This window comes from Nesoenas mayeri (genome assembly GCF_963082525.1).
Source record: "Nesoenas mayeri genome assembly, chromosome: 2".
NCBI classification, from domain to species: Eukaryota; Metazoa; Chordata; class Aves; order Columbiformes; family Columbidae; genus Nesoenas; species Nesoenas mayeri.
The window spans coordinates 53,874,182-53,894,915 of record NC_137543.1 but is presented as its reverse complement, the minus strand read 5'-3'; the positions used below and the strand labels follow the sequence as shown (position 1 = coordinate 53,894,915).

The 20,734-nt window shown below is 39.3% G+C and overlaps 1 protein-coding gene across 1 annotated transcript in view; it reads right to left on the bottom strand.

Annotated features, from left to right (window-relative positions):
* Positions 1–20,734, bottom strand: part of ARHGAP28 (Rho GTPase activating protein 28) — a gene marked incomplete at both ends in the record, with an annotated part of 74,188 nt that overhangs the window by 28,742 nt on the left and 24,712 nt on the right. Inside the window, one exon of the mRNA XM_080339377.1 lies at positions 304–506. Within this exon, the coding sequence (XP_080195503.1) occupies positions 304–506 (203 nt within the window). The remainder of the gene's footprint in view (positions 1–303; positions 507–20,734) is intronic.

Genomic DNA, 20,734 nt, shown 5'->3' with positions numbered 1-20,734 from the left:
ATTAAGAGACTCTCTTTTCTGAATTGTACCACATCTGTCCTCCTGAAGCGCAAATAAAATCAATGCAAAAAACCTTACTTCAGAAGTCAATTACCAGTCTTAGTGCGTACACCAGACTAAATTATTATTTCTTCCCAGTGACATCTCATTTATTGACTCTGATGTTCAAAAGTGTAGCTACAGTGATCATATACCCTGCCTAGCACTTTTGTTCATACTGGATGACACGAGGAGGGAGATCAGAGCATCACTAAAGAGACAAGACAAAGTCAAGGTGTGAAGAAGTGGTATTTGTGTGCTCACCATCAGCAGGTTTGAACTCCAAGAGTGTTGCTTCTTCAGATCCATCTTCCCTGCTCTCCTTGATGCTCTCCACTTCGCACCAGAAGTCCTCCATGGAGGTACTGTCCATGGATGCCTGTGAGTTGGAGCGACTAAATGCAGGAGGAGGTGCTGACTCATTGGAAAGCATTCTGTTAATTCTTCGACAACGAGGGAGAGACTTTCTGAAAAAAGATAGAGATGAAAATAAAAATACGCTCTCTTTCTATCATGTAAACTTGTACCATGCAGACAAAACATGCAACTAGGGCAAAGTGCATAGTTCTGGTGGTCTTCATGATCTCTGTTGCTCGTAACAGCTATGGATGGAATTTTATTTTGCAGCTAATAATTTATCTCTTCAATGTCCTTCAGTATTTTACAACCTAGAGTAGGGCTCAGAAAGTGCAACTTCTATTCTAACATTGATACATATCTAGTTAGACAATAGAAAAGTATTTTAACTTATTTGTGACACAATTTCTGTCTCTTCCTGTTTTACTTAGTGGCTGACATTACTTCCATTGAAACTACTTTGGGGAAAAATAATCAGACTTGGGAAACCTGAAGTATTTTACAAATTCATCTTGGCTCCAGAAGAGAATTAAAATCTTGAAATATTTTAATTCAGAAGAACAATTAGCTTTTATTTGAAAATCCTTTTAAAAACAATCCATTTTTTTCCTTAAATGAAATTAAAATAAGTGAAATCTTAACAAAATTTGTCTTTGAAATGAAATAGTATGTTTTAGGCCAAACAGAAGGTTTTGATCACAAGTTCAAAAAAAAAAATGATTCACTAACAAAAAATAAAGTTGTGATTCAATACAGTGATGGAATCAAAACAAAGAAGTTTGTTCCTTACTCCTTTGTTCTTGTCGTTCCCTACTGTAAGTTCTTGCAGCTGAAGACCGTTATGCAAGTTCATTCAAAATCTTATAAAATACCCACTGCAAAAGTCCTGTCTGACTTTGCTCTTTTGCATCGTTATGGCTGCAATAGTGTAAGCAGCTTTTGTAAGTCTAATTACAGTAGCTACAGTAAGTAGTAATAATATCCACAATAATATTTGTACAAAGGAATCATGAGGTAAGGCAATTATGGCAGAGATCTAGACTACAGGACTTAATGGAAAATTCTATCAGAAAGTCTTCTGGCCTTCACTTATCTTAATTCAAATGCAGTTTCCCTTTCTCTTCCTTTTCTTTATGGCATCATTCTGCCAACAGGCCTTTGTTTTGAAACCACAGGCATCACTTTTACTCCACTGAAAAAAAGATACTTCCTTTTCAGTATTTCCCTCCTTGTCAAAGTTTTCATAATGGATGTATAAACAATATATTATCTAATAAAGCTGACTGGACATGTTTTTCCCCCTTTGTGCTGCCTTTGCTGCATCTTCCCTCATCAGCAAAGGGCTGGCTGCTTCCTGCTCACTCCGTCTGGGTGGTCCCAGGCAATCCCTGCTGGGTTACGTCTGTGCCCCAGGTTTGGGAACTGTGCTGGAAACAATAGAGCACAACAAATCCAGCTGCAGACATTATTGACGTTTTAAAAAAAAGGCAAAGCTCAGGCCTTTGCCTCTTTCTGAGCACAGGGAGGTGTAATACGGTGGATTCAGCTGCCAAAACTGCCCATGTGTTCTTGGTCAGCTGCTGGGGAGCAAAGTTTTCAGAAGGGTGACAATATTTCAGCAGAAGAAAATGTACTATGATGCTGTGGAGACAGTGTTGTCCAGGAAAAGAAGTGCTATCTTCAGTGTTTCAGTCCTTTTTCCCCCATCCTAAACAGTAAATGATTGCTTTTAAACATAGCACTGAAACTTATTATATTTTAATTAGAACAACCCACAGTCACCAAATCTGAGAAGAATTTGTGACATAAGTACGGTTAAAGCTATTTGTGTGCTTTCTACGTAGCTCTGCCTCTGGGGAGATGCAAGCTATTCAGTCAGCTTTTGTTTGCAAAGCCTCCAATGACTGGGGTACATGATAAATCATAATTACTGTAATTACGAATCTACAAGATGTGACCTCTGTGTTTTTTATGGATTCACCTATCCCTCTTCCCTACATCAGCAAGGAAAAAATGTCTCACAGGAATTAAATATCATGAGTTTGTACTGAACCAAGTGTCCCCAAGGAGAGTTTTTAACCAGCAGAACCCCTGAGCAGCAGCCAGAAGCCCTCGTCTCTTCGGCTGGGAGCTGATGGGGATGGGGGAAACAGCTCCCGACAGCCAAGTGCTTACTGCTGTGAAAAGCTGTGCTCTTTTGTTTAAAAGGTGATAGTGAACACAAATAAGGAAAAAGGCAAAACTTCCTGGCACTCTGACGGTGTTTGGGGCCCCTATTCACCAGGCGCTGTACAAGCAGTGAGCGAGGCCAAGGCCCGGTGTCAGGCGTGCAGTGGGTGCCCGTCCTCCCACCGCAGCCTGTCCCTCCCTGGCCTTTCAGCTCTGTTTGAGCCCCACACACTGCTGCCCACTCTGCAATTCATATCTCTGCTTAGTATGAAACTCTGTGAAAAATAATTCCCTGAATCAGTGTAACGCACAGCCCAGAGCTCCTGCACCAGCGATCGTAGGAAGGAATGCTCTTGCTGGTCTGGAATCAAACACGTGCCAGGACGAAAAGAGGGCTTTTTCTCTGATAGCATCACTGGCTCCCATCATTTAGTCATGGTCAGGGAATTTAAATATTTTCTGCCCTCCCAGTGTGAATCTTGACCATGACCCTTGTGCTCTTCACACACACCAGACTGATCTTTGGGCTTTGACTCCATCAGCACTTCAGCTAGCTCGAACCAAGGCTTTTTATTTCACCATATTAGGAAGAAAGAATCTTGATGGGTTATTTCTTTTCTCCTCACAGTATGTTATTTTGTAATATTACCATACTAAAAAGCTAAATGCAAAACAGACCACGTAGCATGGCAACAACTGCTGTGACAACAAGCTTTACCAAATACATATAAGGTTCCTGGGTAATTAATGTGCATTTACAAAAATATTACAAGTACAGAGCTTATTTGGAAAATCAGCTGAACAAAGTCTCCTGAGAACCTCATATCTGAGGTTTGTTATCTCAACCTGGATTAAATCAAACTGTGTAAAATTCCTGTAACAAGAAAGGTTAGGCGGAGGTGCTTTATCCTTATTGATAAATAGCTGAAGCTTGTTTCCTGGTGGTCTGGTATAAATGTTCTGCAATTATTTCAAATCTGTCTATTAAAAGCTGACGTGTTTGAAAAGACCTCCGTTTCGACCCATATACCTGTGGCTTTTGTCCTGGAGGAAGTGGTTTTGCTTTTATGTGATAATGGAAGTTGTCCCTGTTTCCTCCAGCCAAAGCTGCTCAAAACAGCTTCAGGAAAAAAAAAATCCTACTGAGGAAGCAAAGCATATTCTTCATTGCTTTCAATTCATTCTTGAAGGACATTGAATGAGCACTGACTCAACAAGCTGCCTGCCCGTCTCAGAAATAGCTCAGCAAGCCCAGGTTGCCAGTTACCTGGTAACTCTTGTAGCAGAAAACCTATGTTCCTGATACCTTTTTCACTCACAAGGCTTTCTGGCTTGTTTGCTCTTATTCTCAGTGTCTGTAGAGAAGTTTACAAGAATAGAATGTTTTCACTAAGCGGAATCTGTTGTTCTTACAGAGAAGTTGAAACCCCATCTTGTTAAGTAAATAATAATCATGAAGCTCATGCTCAGTTTCATTTTCCCCCCTCACGCACACAGGCAGTGGTGAGCTAATCTGAAATGCTGACTAAATTAAACACAGGAGGGATCTCAGATCCTGGCTTCCTACGTGGAAAATGCTGGGAGAGGAGAATGAACCTTAAAGTACCAAGCAAAAATTATGGTGACTCTACTGAATGAGCTGAAATTGTTTTTAGGAAGAAATTAAAAAAAAAAAAGAAAAAAAAAAAAGCCACTCAGACAGAAACCTTGAAAAAAGAAAGAAAAAGAAAGAAGGGAGAAGTATACTATAAGGGCCAGTGTTATCTTTATCAAAGGATTCCTCTATTCTTCTATTACTGGATATCGGTCACAGGAGAAAGGGTTAAAAAGTACCAGTGAGGAGAAATATGATGATATCATGTAGAAAGCTTTCTGTGGAAAGATTTTTGCAAAGAAGCAGGGTATTTCCATGGGCACAAGGAGGCTGATTCAACAGTGTGTGACTGGTTCTGCCCTGGTGTGTGTTGATAACACTTATGAAATGCAGTAGCAAAGGAGGCCTACTGAACCTATATTTCATGTTGCATATATCATGCACAAGTGTGCTATGCAGGATCTGACAGCACACATCAATTTCAGTATAGCCAAGCCAAATCCAGAAAGCATTTTTTTTTGTATCCCCAAAGTGAAGATTTGTCAAACCACACAAAGAACTGGTTCAGTGATACCTAATGATTGCTCACAGGCTGAGTAATAAAAAAGTCAGGCTTGTGTTTTCAGTTTAATTGAGTAATGGGTGGTAAAGAATCAATAAAACAAATTGTTGCAATGAAGCCATGTTGTAGTTAAAACCAGCATTTAATCCTTGTTTATATGGAGAGACAGGACATCTTCCTCTTGTGGGCCATTATGCTTCATTTCAATCCATGGGTCCTGAACCTGCTTTACTACAATTAGTCACATTTATAGGAATGGGGAAGATGAAGGAAGCAAATTCTGCTGGTCATTTTAGCACTAAGATCCACCTTTTCATCTTGCAATCATTCTATCAGTATAGCCACTCAATCCAATGAAGTCAGTAGCGCCCAAATACCACAACAGTGGCAATGTACAGTGTTGTTTACTGTTTCCAGATCTTTCTGTTCTTCAGTTTGTCATCACAATTCACCAACTTCTGGCAAAAAATAATTACACTCTCCCTGCTCATCTCTTCCCAAATGGAATAAACAGGATGTCTGCTTGCACTGACAGGGAGACAAAATTTATTCCTCTTTATTAAGAACTTTATTTTTCTCTGGTCTGAATTGTTAGGAATCAGTCATGTACCAATATTTATCTTTTTTTTTTTTTTTTTTTTTTTTTTTTTAGTAAAATGTATACAAATTCCATGCAGAGGAAGAGCCCCAGCAATTTGAAATAATGTATTTGTGCACAGTTCATGGCACCCTTCACTCTTGGCTGAGTACTCTCATCTTCTGATTCCTTCCTGGTGATCCTGTTCCAGCACTGTTTGCTGTTTGCATAGCTCCTTCTCTCCATGCTTGGTGGCTTCTGCTCACAGACGGATATATCTCAAACAATATCCTCCCAACTCTGTACACTTCTGTTTCTGATCATCTTGCAGATGTTAGGTAAGTTGTAGGCAGTGGATCCTGAAGTTTCCCTTTTTTTTCTTTAACATCTAGCACAGCAAATATTTCACCTATCATGCTGATTGATTCCATGGAGTTGTCATCTGGCCTCCCTTGTAACAGAGTATTTGAGTGAGAAGCAGAAAAGGTTATTATTTTCTTAATAATTTTCTAATCCTGTTGCCTAGCAGAGTGCCCAAATTATATGAATCTCATTGCTCTTTGTTACAAAGCTGGGTTTGAAAATGAGCTAACTTATCACATTACTGTATTGGCCACACTTGAAAACACAGGAATTCAGTACTTTGCATGTCTTTGTATTCTACAAAATATGATTCCATTAACTACTACTTTTACTTCTAAAGATGGTTTTCTGCCTCCACAAAGATTTTTTGGACCAGAAGGATTTGTTCAATGAGTCTTAAGATTTAGAGACTTTAAAGAGAAAAGGTTTTAAAGGAATTAAAAGAGTTTCATTTATTTATTTATAACTCATCTGCAATTCATCAAGGTACTAACAGGAGTAAGGAGATTCAGCTGTCGAGTTTGCATGCCAGTGTTACCTGCCAGTATTTAAAAATGCATTTCACCTTGGGTTCTTCAGCTCTCTTTTATGTAACGTTTTCATGAGTGGTGTGGAAGTCCCCAGTCTGTAACAAGGGCCACATTGTGACCACTTTGTGGCTGAGCATGGAGATTGCAGAATAATCTCTCTCTGTTTGTGGGTTTCAGTGTGAAGACTCTCACAATCAGACCCTTTGAGCTAGGGGAGTGCAAAGAATATGTTCTCTAGGTATTGCCTGCTGGCAACAATGACCTTTGGGGACACAACCCAGACCTCTCTTCCACACTGGCAATCACATCACTTCAGCGGCGGCCCGATACGACAGAGACAGTGCACTACATGCCTTCAATGTGTCTGTCAAAATCTGAAAGGGTCTCTATTTTGTCTTCATTCTTCTGACAAAGCTGTTCCTAAAGGGCAGCAGGGATTCCCAAATGATTAACACTAACAAGAGTATGTTCTATCAACCTTTTTTTTTCAAGTGAATTGGAAAAGAATTCTTTTCATATACATTAAGAGGAAGCGTAATAAGCTAGCTTTGAATGATGAAGACTTAAGGACATGAGCAGGTCATGACAGAGTGTGTTAGATGTAATTTTCAATGGCTATGTGCAAGAAAAGAAGCATCTGGACATGGCCCACAGCAGGCAAAAGCTGGTTGTGAGCAGCCAGTTTGAACACCTTAAACATTTCCAGCATATTTCTATTGTCAGAAGTGAGAAATTCTTCTGCTGAGATGGTGCTTGCTTAGTAAATCCCATGCTTCCAGGAAATGTTTGATCTATTGTCCATGTACAGTACAAATAATTTGTGTCTGAGCGTTTGACCGTTCACTGTACATATGCCTCAGCGCTGATGAAGGCCCCCAGGAGTGCTGGGCTCACTCTGCATGCACCATACAATTTATTCACTCAGGTTGAGTAGATGTCTCCAAAAATTCCAGCTGTCTGGAACTTAACCAGAGAGATCACTAGGTAGATAAGCAGCCTGAAATCTGAGGCCAACTCTTGAAATTCCACCTGGATTGAATTTGAAATCAAGATGTATGACAGCCCTGGATATGCTACTATAAGATTACTAGTCCTTGGGATGTACTACCTGGTTAAACCACTCAGTAAACGCAAGGCAGACGCATTTTGTTCTGCAGCTTGGAGCAAGAAGCTACCCGGTGTTTTACCCCAGGTAGCAAGCAGAGATGAAGCAGAGTGATGTGAATAAAAAGAGGCAAAGACAAATGCACCAGACCCTGTCTAAACTCTAGTACTTCGTGAAGTTTAGTGCTGTTCGGTGCAATCACTTGGTCCCTCCTCAGAGAGCTATCTGCAATAGTGAGGAAGGTCTCAGACAAGGCGGTGGAAAAACTGTATTTTACTCTCAATTCCTACTGCCCTGGCAGTGTCACTTCTAAGGTAAACAACAGCCTTGTAAGCTGTCCCCGGGGATGGCATCATCTCAAGCCAACTGGAATATGTCAGGCCACGATGCACGCATGTGTGTACAACTGGAAATGCCAAGAAGGCTGGGAGGAGGAAGATAATGTGCAGACTAATCCAGAATCTTCTCTCACAGTAAAACTGATGAGACTTTGCCAGCAACTAGCACTATAACACCACAGGATCCAGTTAAAGCTGCAGGAAATGCACAGGTTCGAGAGCTCTGATGAGGCTTAAATCATTCAACAAGCAAAGAAGCAAACCAAGTAAAACCCATAGGGGATGTAAACTGGACAGTGTTAAAAGATTTGTGGCTCCAGAAGCACAAACCAGATTTTCTAAAGAAAAAGCAGTAGTAAATATTCAACAGGCAAGACCAAAATGCCAAAACGTAAGGGGTCAAACTTTATTCTATAGCTTTCATTGCAGCTTCTAACGTTGCCTGAATTCATGTGGCAATTGTGGAAGAATATCTGCTTGTTTTTATTTTAGATCATTCTAAAGAAGCTATATTTTCAACCAGCATGATCGTCATTAAGGAACTCACAGTATTTATAGGACTTTCTCTCTCTGAAACACTTCAAAAGACAAATTCAGCCATTTTGGTTGCATTAAGGCAACAACATAAAGAACTGGACAATACTGTCTACTGGAAGGCATCTAATGCAACTTCATACATTGCAAGTGTAAGCTCTTTAAGCTGCGAGTGAACATAGAGAGTGAACATATAAACCGAACAGGAGTTCTGAGTCATGCAATATTCCTTTGAAGCTTTGTTTTTTCTTAGCTTTAAGTGAACTCCAGCTGTTACTTTCTCCCTTCTATAATTAATGCACCCTTTTAAATAAATGTCATCACTCCACACATTACATTTTTTTTTTTAAAGCCTTCAGGACCTAAGCAAACATGTAGTATCTATTTTCATGAGAAATTGGGTTATCCTTTATGTATGTTTTAATGTATATAGGAGGCAGTGGTTGAGCTACAAAATATGAGCACATAAACGTCCTAATGTATCCACTGTCATTTTAGTCTTGAATGATATCAGTTACCCTGCAATTAATGAGAAAACATTCTGAACATTGTGTTTAATAGTATTCACAGGACTGGATTGAAATAATGTAAAGCAACACATTGAACTTTTAAAACTAAGGAACATACAACTTCTAATTAATTTTTTAATTGAAAAAAATACTTATGCGGTGAAGATACTGTTTAACAGAGTGAGGAGGAACTTTGTCACTGTAAAAATACTGGATCTGATTCTCATACAGTTATAAGCTGTTACAACCACATTGGCTTAATTTATCCCTTATGTTCAAATTCAGAACATCCTTCTCTGTGGTACTGCTAATGTTGAAGTTACTACAAATCCCAAAAATTTCATGAGGAAATGTACTTCTCACCATTTAGATTTTTCTCGGCAGCTCTGGGTTGGCTGTCATGCAATTCTGAACCCTCAGCTTGTATTTTCCATAGTGTATTGTACTTTGTGGCATACTGAATCAGTCAGAAGGAATGAAAAATTCACTGGAAAATGCTGTAGCCAAATACAAATCAAGATGTGCACATAATTCTTTTTTTTTACCACTCAAACACATTGGTAAAGATTGTATGAGTTACTTTGGAAAACCTCCCAAATTTGCTGAAAACACTCTTCTTTTGTTAATGAGACTGCTTAATAAAGCAGTGCAGATAAAGAATGTACATTGAATAGAGCAATGAATCCTGGAGAACATCTCAAAGCACAATGTTTCTATTTTTACCTGAAGAAAAATGGTTATGCATTAACTGGAAACTGGTGGAAATTACATCAACATGTAAACTACAGAAAAACTGATTTTTAGCACATTGTTGATTACTTTTGTCAATGTTCAGAACAGTCTGTGACTTTATTCTGAATCACTGGAGGCAACATGGGGCCTCATCTCTACCTATATCTCCCTTTCCATCTTTTCATCTGCAGGAATCCCCAAATCCTGCTTCTTTCCCTTCCTTTCCTACTTTCCAGAAAGCAATTGCTGCTGGGCTGGGTGGGAACCTTGTGTAGAGGTGGAGCAAGCAGGAAAGCTGATAATGGCTCTGAGCAGAGAGAAAGTGATACCAGTGCATGCAGGGAGATGGATGGGGATTCCAGCTGATGGGTGTGCTGTCACATGTTTCTCCGACATCATTTGACCATCATATATCTTTATCAGAAGTCACACACCAACATCTCTCTCCATCCAGTTCTAAATATTTATAAAAAGCTCAGAGTCAAAACAACCAGGCCACTTTATATTAAAAAAAAAACCAAGAAAAAAACCCAACAAAATAAAACCCCACAACACAAAAAACCAAGCAAAAACTAAAAAACCCAAAACAAAACTGAAAAAGCCCAAACAACGAGTCAAGAAGTAAATCCTCTTGGCTCTGCTGAACACATGGAAGTTTTGCTAATGCAGTGCACATTTCACCTTAAAGCTTTAAAAAGCAAGCTGTATGGAACAGGTTTTTGACCTACATTTTTTGAGGGAAACAATGAACAACTAATTTTTGCTAATTCATTTATCTTATTTTTGGTCAAAATTTTAGGGCAATTCACTCACTTGGAAATTAAATAGTGGTATATTATTTAGTAACCTTTCCCATTCAGGACATCAGTAACTCTACAAGCATAACCACATAGGCATAAAGCTGAATTTAAAGCAAAAGCTGATAGAAGACTCCTATTGAAGACTGGTCTAGAGAATTCTCATTTATAATGTAGAGATACAGAAATGTGTTGGCAAGAACCTCTTCAGTTGACAGATGAGTCTAGTGGCATTACAAATACTATGAAGGTCATGGTGAGATGATGGAGATGTGACAATAAAAAGAGCATAGAAGAGCTGAAAAGCCTAAACTTAAATTTGATAGAGACAAACACAACAAACAGGGAAGACCAAATAAAATATCACAGGTCTCCAAAAAGCAAACATTCCCATTTTCAGAGGAAACAATGGACCACAATATCAAATACAGTTTATTATATTTGCAGGTCTTCATCAGAGGAGTGAAAAGGGAAAGGAAAAACCCTATGCCTTTTCTTATACTTTGGCTATATAATTCCAAACAATGGGGTATAAAAGGTTTTCTGTGGTCTTAAAGTGATTTTGAGTCTTCTGCCAAAGTGTCGGAGGAAACATCGTCACAAGAATTCTAAAGCCAACACCCTACATTTCAAGTGGTATTTTTCTAATTTGTGTTCAAATGTTTGTATAACATGTCTGTGAAAAACATGACCTTTCGATGTAAGGAGTCAAATGAATCAGTGATGTTGACAAACCATTTGCACTCCAGTGAAATCTGGAAATGTTTGACTACATTACACTGTTTTGCAATATCCTCAACAAAGGCAAATAATAGAAAAAGAAAAATCAACTCTTCAATGGGAATGCTAGTATATGATGCACAGCAGCTTTCCAGTTTCCACAACTACCTTTTCTTCCTCCTGCTTATTTAATTTTAGAGGTTTATCTCAAATATTTAATCCATAAGCACTCTGAGGGAAGCTGCAGCATGCCAGGTATTTCAAGCCTAGCTTTTCAAATATGCTGCAGTTCCTGAAGCTTTTGGAGCTACAGAGACCACTAATGTTTACAAAACATGGTGCCTTGGTCTGTAGTTCCTCAGTGATATGAATAATTCTGAATCCTACACGCAGCCCTGCTGAAGCCAGCCAGATGACTCTTGGGCATAGGGTTTGGAAGTTTAAATGTCTTGATATTGATGCTGAGGGAGTAAGAGGTAGCTCTTGGAAATCTATGAGAAAAATGGGCTCAGACTTGAGGGAAGTCTTCAAGGCTCAGAAGACATAGAAGAGCGATCTTATCTTAGCTTCAAGTATCTTAACATAGGTACAAAATACACATTAATTTTCATCTGGGAAGCAGAAACCCTAGGTGTCCCAGAACCATGCTAGAAAGTCCTACAGCACCTTTTATACACATCATGTATTACAGGAAGGGATTAATCTTGGATATTTTGACAATTACTGATTTGTTCTGGTTTGTTCTAAGCTGTTCTGGGTTTGCACCAGGTTGTATTGGGAGAATGGAAAGAGGACTTTGGAGAATTGCCTCCTTAAGCTGTATTGAGTTCTCTTCCGTCACAGCTGGGAATCTAAACGCAGATTCCAAACCATCATGCAGTGGATAGTAACAGCAGAACCAAGAATTTGGTAACTACTAAAACACCCAACCACTCCCTGTAGCATTTAATTAACTGTAAGGGCAAGAGCTAATTCATCATAACAGGAGTACAGAGGTGTTGTCAAATAAGAATTACAGAGGGAGGTAAAGTGACATCTCTACAATCACACAGATGTTTTGCCACAGAAGAGAGTTAAAAATACAAAAGATAGTTTGTGACTTAAAGCTATGGTACACCATGAGTAATAGAACTGCTAATCTTCTGTAAGTCCTGCAGAGCTTGGCTGAAGTTTCTCACTGATCTTTGTCAGCCCTGTACATATTCTTGGCTGGATAGTCTCTAAAAAAGTAATTAATATTTCTGTACAAACATAGTAAATCATGTTTGAATGCTCACATGCTCATGTCAAATGGGTACAACTAAGCTGTTATTGTGCCCTCTGTCATCATGAATACATGCTCCTCTTCCCACTCCTGCCTAGATAAGAGCTACGATCCATGATAGGGGGTGAGGATTCACAGGGCATTCATCCATCTTTTAGTGATCGTGTTAGATCTTTCACAGTGCAGGCACTTTATAAATGTTGTGAAGCTGTAATGCTATCCTTCCCATGAGGACACCGAATTACTTATCCATGCTTTTGATATAATGCATCTTGGCTGAACTGTTGCAGCTCTCTCACTCTGGAAGACTGCCAGTCAAGGGCTATATTTACATCAGTTACAATTGATTCAAAATGCTTCCACGGGATCTTGAATAGGCTAACACATCTTCATGAGTTTAATTCAAAGCAGAGATGATGGCTTTCCAGTAAACTGGGAATAATCATGCTTGTACCTCTAGTTCTTTGGTTCAAGTTGGTATACCTGGTTGGTATTCAGCCACTACTTGACCAGGATCTTTCTGGTGACTACAGATTGTGTTTCCAAAAGGGACTTAGGAGGGTAGTCACATAACTCCCATTTTCAGAAAAGGCTGAAGGATTCAGAAGTATAAACCCTATGGACATGCAGGGAGAGTAGATGCCTCCACACACAAAGTGAATTTAAAGGTGGTACTTAACCTTTCAAGTCACAAAAGCACTTTTAAAAATTTGCCCTCAATTTACTCATATAAAATTACACTCTTTGTCCTTTAAGGGTTTGGGGTTTTTTTTGGTGTGTGTGTGTTTTTTTGTTGTTGTTGGTTTGGTTTGTTTGTTTGTTTGTTTTTTGTTTCTGTGAGAATTAATCTTGCCCAGTTTTTCTGGGATTTTGACCACCTAAATTCAACCCTTATCTTTTAAATTTGGCTTTGAGTAACACAGCTGTTATTTATTCTTTTGCTTGGCAGAATTTTCTGCAAGACCACCATAAAGTCAGCCTGTTTGTATTGTATTATACTGTTAATCTCCTTTTCCTTTATGACATATCTAGAGAATATACTAAGGGGAAGATAACTATACATATATATGGATTCATACTCGCGTATAAATATGTGTATGAATACACAGTGGATGGGAACAAAGGCAGGGAATAGTAATCTCCTAAAAGCCTTTGTGAAAAAGTCTAGATAACACATAAAATGGAATGTTTTGTATGGCATGAACCAGGGAATCAACATTAATTGTTTTCTTAATGGAAGTATAATTCAAGATAAAAATGGAACAGACTTTATTCAAAATAGTTGGAATCATTTGGTTACAAGAAATATCTGTCAAATTAAGGGGCTGCTATATCATCACAATCACTTATGCACAGCTTACCACCTAAGGTTTTCCAAAATTATGCATTTGAAAAGACTTTCTAATAAAAAGCAATTAAGAGAGTTGAAGAAAATACAATGTTGCTTAGAGTAGCTAGGTTAATTTTCATCAGAGTTTGTTCATTATCTTAAAACAGCATCAAAAGCTGTCTAGAAACATCTACATTTCTGTTTCTCATAGAGACTTTCATGAATTAGGAATCACTTCACAATCACACTGCAAGCTCTGCCTGAGAAAGCCCTAATACCCAAGAGTGAGTTGTCTTTTCCTGGGATGGACAGGTTCACCTTCACTGAGAACAAACAGGAGCAAAAACAGTGATGCAAGATCTTAAAAATTCTTCCATTCATATGAAAAAGGAGTCACAAAATCGCAAAAAGCAGCTTGGACAATCATTTATGCCAATAAGCCCTATCTCCCATCCTCACAGAACACTACTGCAACTCGTAATTATGCTGTTTTGCTGAAGAAACACTGTTAGTGTTAGGAGTATAACTGTCCCGTAGAAATTTCATAGTAATTCTGCGGAACTGATTCTCTTTTCTAAATAAATCAATCAAGAATTTAGATAGCAAAAATCAAATCTCCAATAACATTAGCTTCCTGAATTTCCTTTCAGTGAGTCTTCATGTTTGACAAGGGAAAAATAAAGTACTTGCTCTTTCATCCTGATCAAAGTCAAATAAAACCTGTTAAGTACTCATCATATTGGACTACGATCATCATATCATGCTGCTCTGCAGAACCTGATGCCATTTTAGACTTCTCTTTGATCCCCAGTATAGGCCTCATGCTGCCCCGACAGACGGAATAACATGGGAAGAAATCCTTTAAAAGGTTTCCCCAAGGCAAGGAGTACTATTTCTGCTGATGGTCATGACCCCAGCTCATGATATTTTGCTGCAGGGAGACTTTGGAACTGGAAAGGTTGTGCTGGCCATTTCAGCGTGTGCAAACTGCCGTGGAGCAAGAGCTGCTAAAAGAAACTCCTCAGACACTCCTGATGTTTGCTTTGGAGGTGCAGAGATGTGAGCGTCACGCTAGACAGCCAGTGGGAGAGAAATCCCCTGGAATCCTTTCGTGAGGGATGAGAGATCCTGTCTGTGAGAGCTGGATTGATGGTCTATTGTTTGCAATTTCATTTATTTAGACTGTATAAACAAGCTTCCAGTTGCCTCGAAACAATGTTGGACAAGCCCTTGTTTCCAGCTCCCTTCATTTTTTCCACTTCTGATTACTAGGTAAAGAGTTTTACCTGCTTTTCACCACCAGTCCCCTGCTGCCCTGGATTTTTACCTGAGTTCCAGACATAAGCACCTTCACATTGAAAGTAGCAATTACAAAGAGCTGGTGCCACCTGCAAATCCCTGCCTGCCAAATGTACAGAACCGAGCCAGATTTGAGCACAATTTGAAAATGTGGATTTGGATAATGTATTTGTGAATGTAGAAGCACTTCAGTTCATTTAGCCATGTAATCTGTATGAATGCATCACTTTATTGTGAACGCATCACAATTATCAGACCTGGCTTTCCTCTTGTTGAATAAGTCATAAGTTTTTTCTTTCCTTACATCTAGGTTTGTAAAAAACTCTCATAATGCCAGTTAAATTCTGGTCACGACACTGAGCTGAAATACACATCAATATCATAAACATCTACATGACATCAGACAACAAAACTTGCAAAAGGCAAATTTCTGACCTTGAATCAAATGAAAGCAAAAATGGGAAAAACTCTGATTAGTCCAATTTAAAATAAAGGTTTTGGTCCCTCTGGATCATTATGCCAATGGCACGCATTTTTAAATAGAATAAATAGAGAGGAAAAAGTTGTATTATAACAGAGTACAATTTTCCAGAAGAACACCTTGTTAATAAAACCTTAAACAGGTTCATGTTAATGGATTCTTGTTGCGTATTTTCCTATAACTTGAGTCAATGCAAAGCATGCATATGCCTATTCTGCAGTTGCTTTTTCTTGCACTGTGTCCAGCTGTTTTTTTACAGTGGATCATGTTTTTGTCCCCCCCCTTTCCTGCCCGGTAAAGCTGGAAAATTCCACTAGTGATAACTCTGACAGCTTGCTCTCCCTCCTGTCGCTCCTCATTTAAGAAAACAAGAGGGAGGGAGCAGGGTTTGGAAGGCTGAAAAGTTACTGATTTAGTAAATTCTGCAAGTCTTACCTTGGAGCAGAATAAAGCTTTGGTGTTATCCTTAAAGGAGCAGAGCAGAGTCCTTCTGAAACCCAATTTCTTCGTGCTCCTCGTGGCAGTGAGTCCCTCCTCAGCCTATGATCACCAAGTTGCATATTCTGGGAGTTATCTGACAGCCTGTGATAGGGTATTCTGCCTCTAGTCATACAAGGGCTGCGGGAACAAAGAGCGGTGGAGCTTCTGGCCCTTATGGGAAACGGACTGACATTGCTCCATCACTATTTAAAGAGTAAATGCCTTCAGGATAAATCCTCTTAGTGTGTTTTCCTGTTTGTGTCAGAACTTAAACCTTTTATCCATTTCCTAAGAGGAGAAATAAAAAAGTAATCAGCACTGAGTTGCGCTGTTATTCAGGAGAGTGCCTGTGGGGTGGCCCAGAAAAATGCAGAGCCAATTTATGTATTTTCTGCTAAAGGGATATGAGACACTACCATTAGCATAATGCAGAAAAATCATAAATGACCAGACGCAAATTAACTAGGAGCCCTCTCTGCACAGAGATGGCTGCTCCACCCCAAGCAGAAGCACAGTGCACAATGCCAGCGAGGAAGGAGAAGCAAGCCAGAGTACAGCTGTTAAGAAATCAAATATTTATGGGGAAGCCTTTCTTGCTTTTACTACAGTGGGATGATCAGTGGGAGGCCCAGATGAATGCTGAGAAAAGCATGCACCGGGTTTTGCTGGAACAGTGGCCCGGAATTGGGCTTTGGCCCCAAGATAGATAAAATCTTGAAATTCAGGGATGATTTGAGCTGCAGCTGTGGGATGAGGAAATAAACTCTGCGAAAAGTTCTCTACGGTAGTCTGTTAATGCAGTCCGAGGAACCCTAAGAAAATACTCTTAAATATGGAAAACATATGAGATGGTAAAACTTTTCTTCCTCCACTGAATCTTTGTTTATCTGTCAGACTAACTTAAACTGGTCTATCAAATTTACAGCATTCCTGTCGTCATTCCTCCAGCCTGAAATGCAGGAGGAAAAGCTGACTTTCTGATTTTAAGCTTTTTGATATCTTTCACTTCCTCCCAAGACATGGCTGAAGCCCTTCGGCAGCATAAAGGAAAAAGAAAGCCCATTATTTAATCAGAACAAACAGAGAGAGAGAAAAAAAAAGCTGAAAAAAAAAGAAAAGGGAAAGAAAAGGACTTCCTGAATCAGTCACACATTTCCTAAGGGGACAGAAAAGGGGAAAAACAGAAGTGGTTTGGTTTTACAGTTCATCTTGAAGTTAAATTTTCTTTATGTTTTAAACAGGACTTCATGTCGCCTTTCTATTTTTTCTGGTGAACTTTTAGGATTACATAAATCCTAGAAAATTTTGGAAACTTCTAGTCATTTACTGTAGGTCTGTTTAGGGATTGGTAGGTCATGCTTTAAAGGATAAATTGCAGGGAAGAGAGAGGGTGACTCAAGAATTTGATAGTGGACTGTAGGGCTATTCATGCTACAAATCCAGCTGGTGTTGGTGGTCACCAGAAACTGCTTGGCAGCTACTGTTGCTTTGCATGAAATGATACGGTGATCATAGAATCATGGGATCATAGAATATCCCGAGTTGGAAGGGACCCACAAGGATCATCAAGTCCAACTTCTATCCCTGCATATGACAACCCCACAGTTCACACCATGTGTCTGAGGGCATTGTCCAGTCTCTTCTTGAATACTGTCAGGCTTGGTGCTGTGACACCTCCCTGGGGAGCCTGTTCCAGTGTTCCACTACCCTCTGGGTGAAGAACCTTTTCCTAATGTCCAACCTAAACCTCCCCTGGCACATTTTCTTGCCATTCTCTTGGGCTCTGTCATTGGTCACTAAAGACCAGTGCCTGCCTTTCCTCCTCCCTTTGTGAGGAAGCTGTAGACTGCCATGAAGTCTCCCCTTAGTTTCTTCTTCTCCAAGCTGAATAAACCAAGTGACTTTAGCCACTTCTCATAGGATTTCCTCTCCAAACCTTTCACCAACTTCGTAGCCCGGTGATGCTAGTCCATATCATCCTGACTAAATACCTCTATAGTGTTACCACCTGCAGGCATTCAGAGGCCACCTCCAGGCTGAAGAGTTACCAGCCTGCCCTCTCCGCTTCCCTCAAGGATGTCTTCTTTGTCTTTCTAGTTAAAAGATAGATAGCTGCCACTATCACTTTCTTCAAGGTGTTGCTGTATGAATAAAATAAATTTGTTTTATACCTAATTCTAGGCTTTGAACAGTCAGGTAAATATAGTTTTAGGATTGCCTTTTCCCAAAGTTTCTCTGATGGAATTTAAACAAGTCTCAGTAACAGTGATTTAGATTTTCCCAGGAATTAGAGTGAGACTTGTTTGCATTTGGTAAATGTGAAGGTGGGTTACCATTTGCAATCCAAGTCTCTTGCAGTTTGCTGCCTGTGCAGGACAGAAACATGGGGTTGTGGAGGGAGGGGAGGAAGAAGAGGTCAGGTCCCTCGCAGCAGTTCCCAGTGAACGTGTCTTCCCTCTGGCTGCTGTCGGCAATTAAAACACACCCGCTGTTTTGGTAAGTGTCGGATTCTCTCGTCTAACATTCAATGTTGACCCAGGATGTGTGAGTTAGGACCCTCCTTGACGTGGGCTCCTGATTACAGCCAGTGGAAAGTCACCTACTAAAGGCAATTCAGCTCACCTGTGGGTGTCTTTCTTACTGCCCATCAAGGGAGCAGGCAGTGAGAGACTCACCAAAGAGCAGTTAAATGCTGAAAATGGATAAATGCTCACTGGACTTTAGGTGCACTTAAAATTAAGGGAACTGTAACTCTTTCCCTGCAGTGTCCTTGCACTTAAGATATTTTACCTCCAAAATACAATATTTTCTTGAAACACATTCTAACCATCCTTTTGGTTAAAAGCCTTGCTATAAAACTGCATAAATATGACTAAGCACCTTTTTAATTTTTTTTTTCTTTCTCTCAGTCTTTCTGGACCAGCACAATGGTGAGCTCTAATCACAACTGTCCTATGAGAAACAAACAGTGTTGAACTCGTATGCACAGGTGTCCCACTGAAACACCGCACAGAGATTTGCATGCACTGGTAACTTTATTCAAGTCTGACTATTGCATTTCATGGTTTGTACAAAAGTAGCTCTGAACTTATTCCATATATGGGCCATAATGATGAAATATTTCAGTAGATATACTGAATGTCACACAACTGATAAACACTGACACAAGTGTTTTCATGCTATTCTTTTTTCTAAAGTTAAATGCTGAGACATAAAATAGACCTGCTGTTGACTCCATTTTATGACTGGAAAAATACATAGATTGTCCTTACAATGAGACAAATGTTTAAGCTTTTTGCTGTATCTGGATGTAAGAACCAGTCATAAACATTTAGCTTTCTAAATAACTGATTTTTCAGGGCTTTTACCAAACAAATAATTGAACAAAATCTTCATTTAAAGTTCATCTGAAACAAAGCCATTTGCTTTTCTTGTAGAAATTCAGAAGAACAACAAACAGTTTGATCTCTGAGATTTGCTTTACTTTTCTGTTGAAAGTTAGATCCACATAAATTAGAAACAAAATAGTTCATTTAGAAGTTGTTGCAATGAAATGTTTCAGCTTTTTCTGATTTTTCCCTATTTATTTCTTGGCTCAAAAAGAAAATGCTCCACAGATTATTCTGATCAATGCAAATGATGTTTTTTTTGTTTGATTGTTTGTGGTTTGGTTTTTTTTCCCCCTGCAAAAGAAATGCCCTTTTTTTTTTTTTTTGGCCTCTGTTCTAAACACAGTCACACAGTCTTCTGTTTTAACAGGTCACTGCTGCTGAGAAATATCTGTAAGGACTTGTCTAACAGATGTCATATGGCAAGCATGAAAATAAAACTACAAGGAAGGAACTGGAAGAGTTATCATTGGATTAAGTATTCTACAGAAATTTAACTGACATAATCATGTGGTGGTTTCTTCTGAAACATGACTGCTATTTCCAGGGACTCTATTGATCTATTCCAGCTGTTAGTGAGCAAAAATCAGAGGCTCTTCTCCAAGCTGGATTTTACATTAATACTGGGATACATTAAGCACACATGCTCCAAATCTGGTTTGTTTTTCATGATAGAAAAAAGGCAATATCCTAAAACTTAATAAGTGATGTATTTGAAAGGAACTATGTAGATAGGAAGAAGATAGTAATTCATGGCCAGGCAGTCCAGACTTGACATCAGCTCTTCATGAAAGATTAAACCTTCTCTTAAGAGATCTATGAGGATCTGTTTCTTCTGCCTGGGCTTTGGCAAAGGATCTGTGAAATTTCTTACCTATGTTCATGATTGATTAAGATTTAATTGTGGTCTTAGCTTTGCCTAGGAGACCATTAATTTACAGAATAGGGATTTTTCAAAAGAGACTACTTGACCTCAAGACCATTTAGACGTAAAACTAGTCAGGCAAGAGAAGAGGTTTTACAGAGTGTGACAAAAGAAGGATTGCATGACGTGCAGTGCCGATGTATGAAAAGTGTGGAACAGAAAAAGCCTTGCAGTGCCCGTAGGAAGGGTTTTGTTTTTGCAATGGCCCTGTGCCTCGCAGGAGGCCTGTGGCCAGCCGTTGCGCTGGGTTTCACAAATACGCTGAGCCAGCATCCTTTATCTGTGGTAATGCTTGGTGTCAGCTGCAAAGGTCACTTTGACAAATGAACTTGCCTGGTGGAAAAAAAAAACAACCTTCCTCCACCAGTAAATTAGCAGGAAGGGACTGAGCTTGTTTTCCAGTGCCCGTTGCAATAGTCACAGGCAAGGGCCATATGTACACTGGAAACAGTATGTGGAGTCATATGACAGGGGAGACATTTTTTTGTGCTGAATTTATAAACATAGAGGTTTTGCTCAGGTGTCTCTTTGATCTTTGGAGGAACACTATTTTGCACCTCAATTTTCAGTCATCTTTTGACAATATCCCTCTATTAGGTCCCTACAAAAAAGACTGTCTTATGTCTTGCACTACACTATA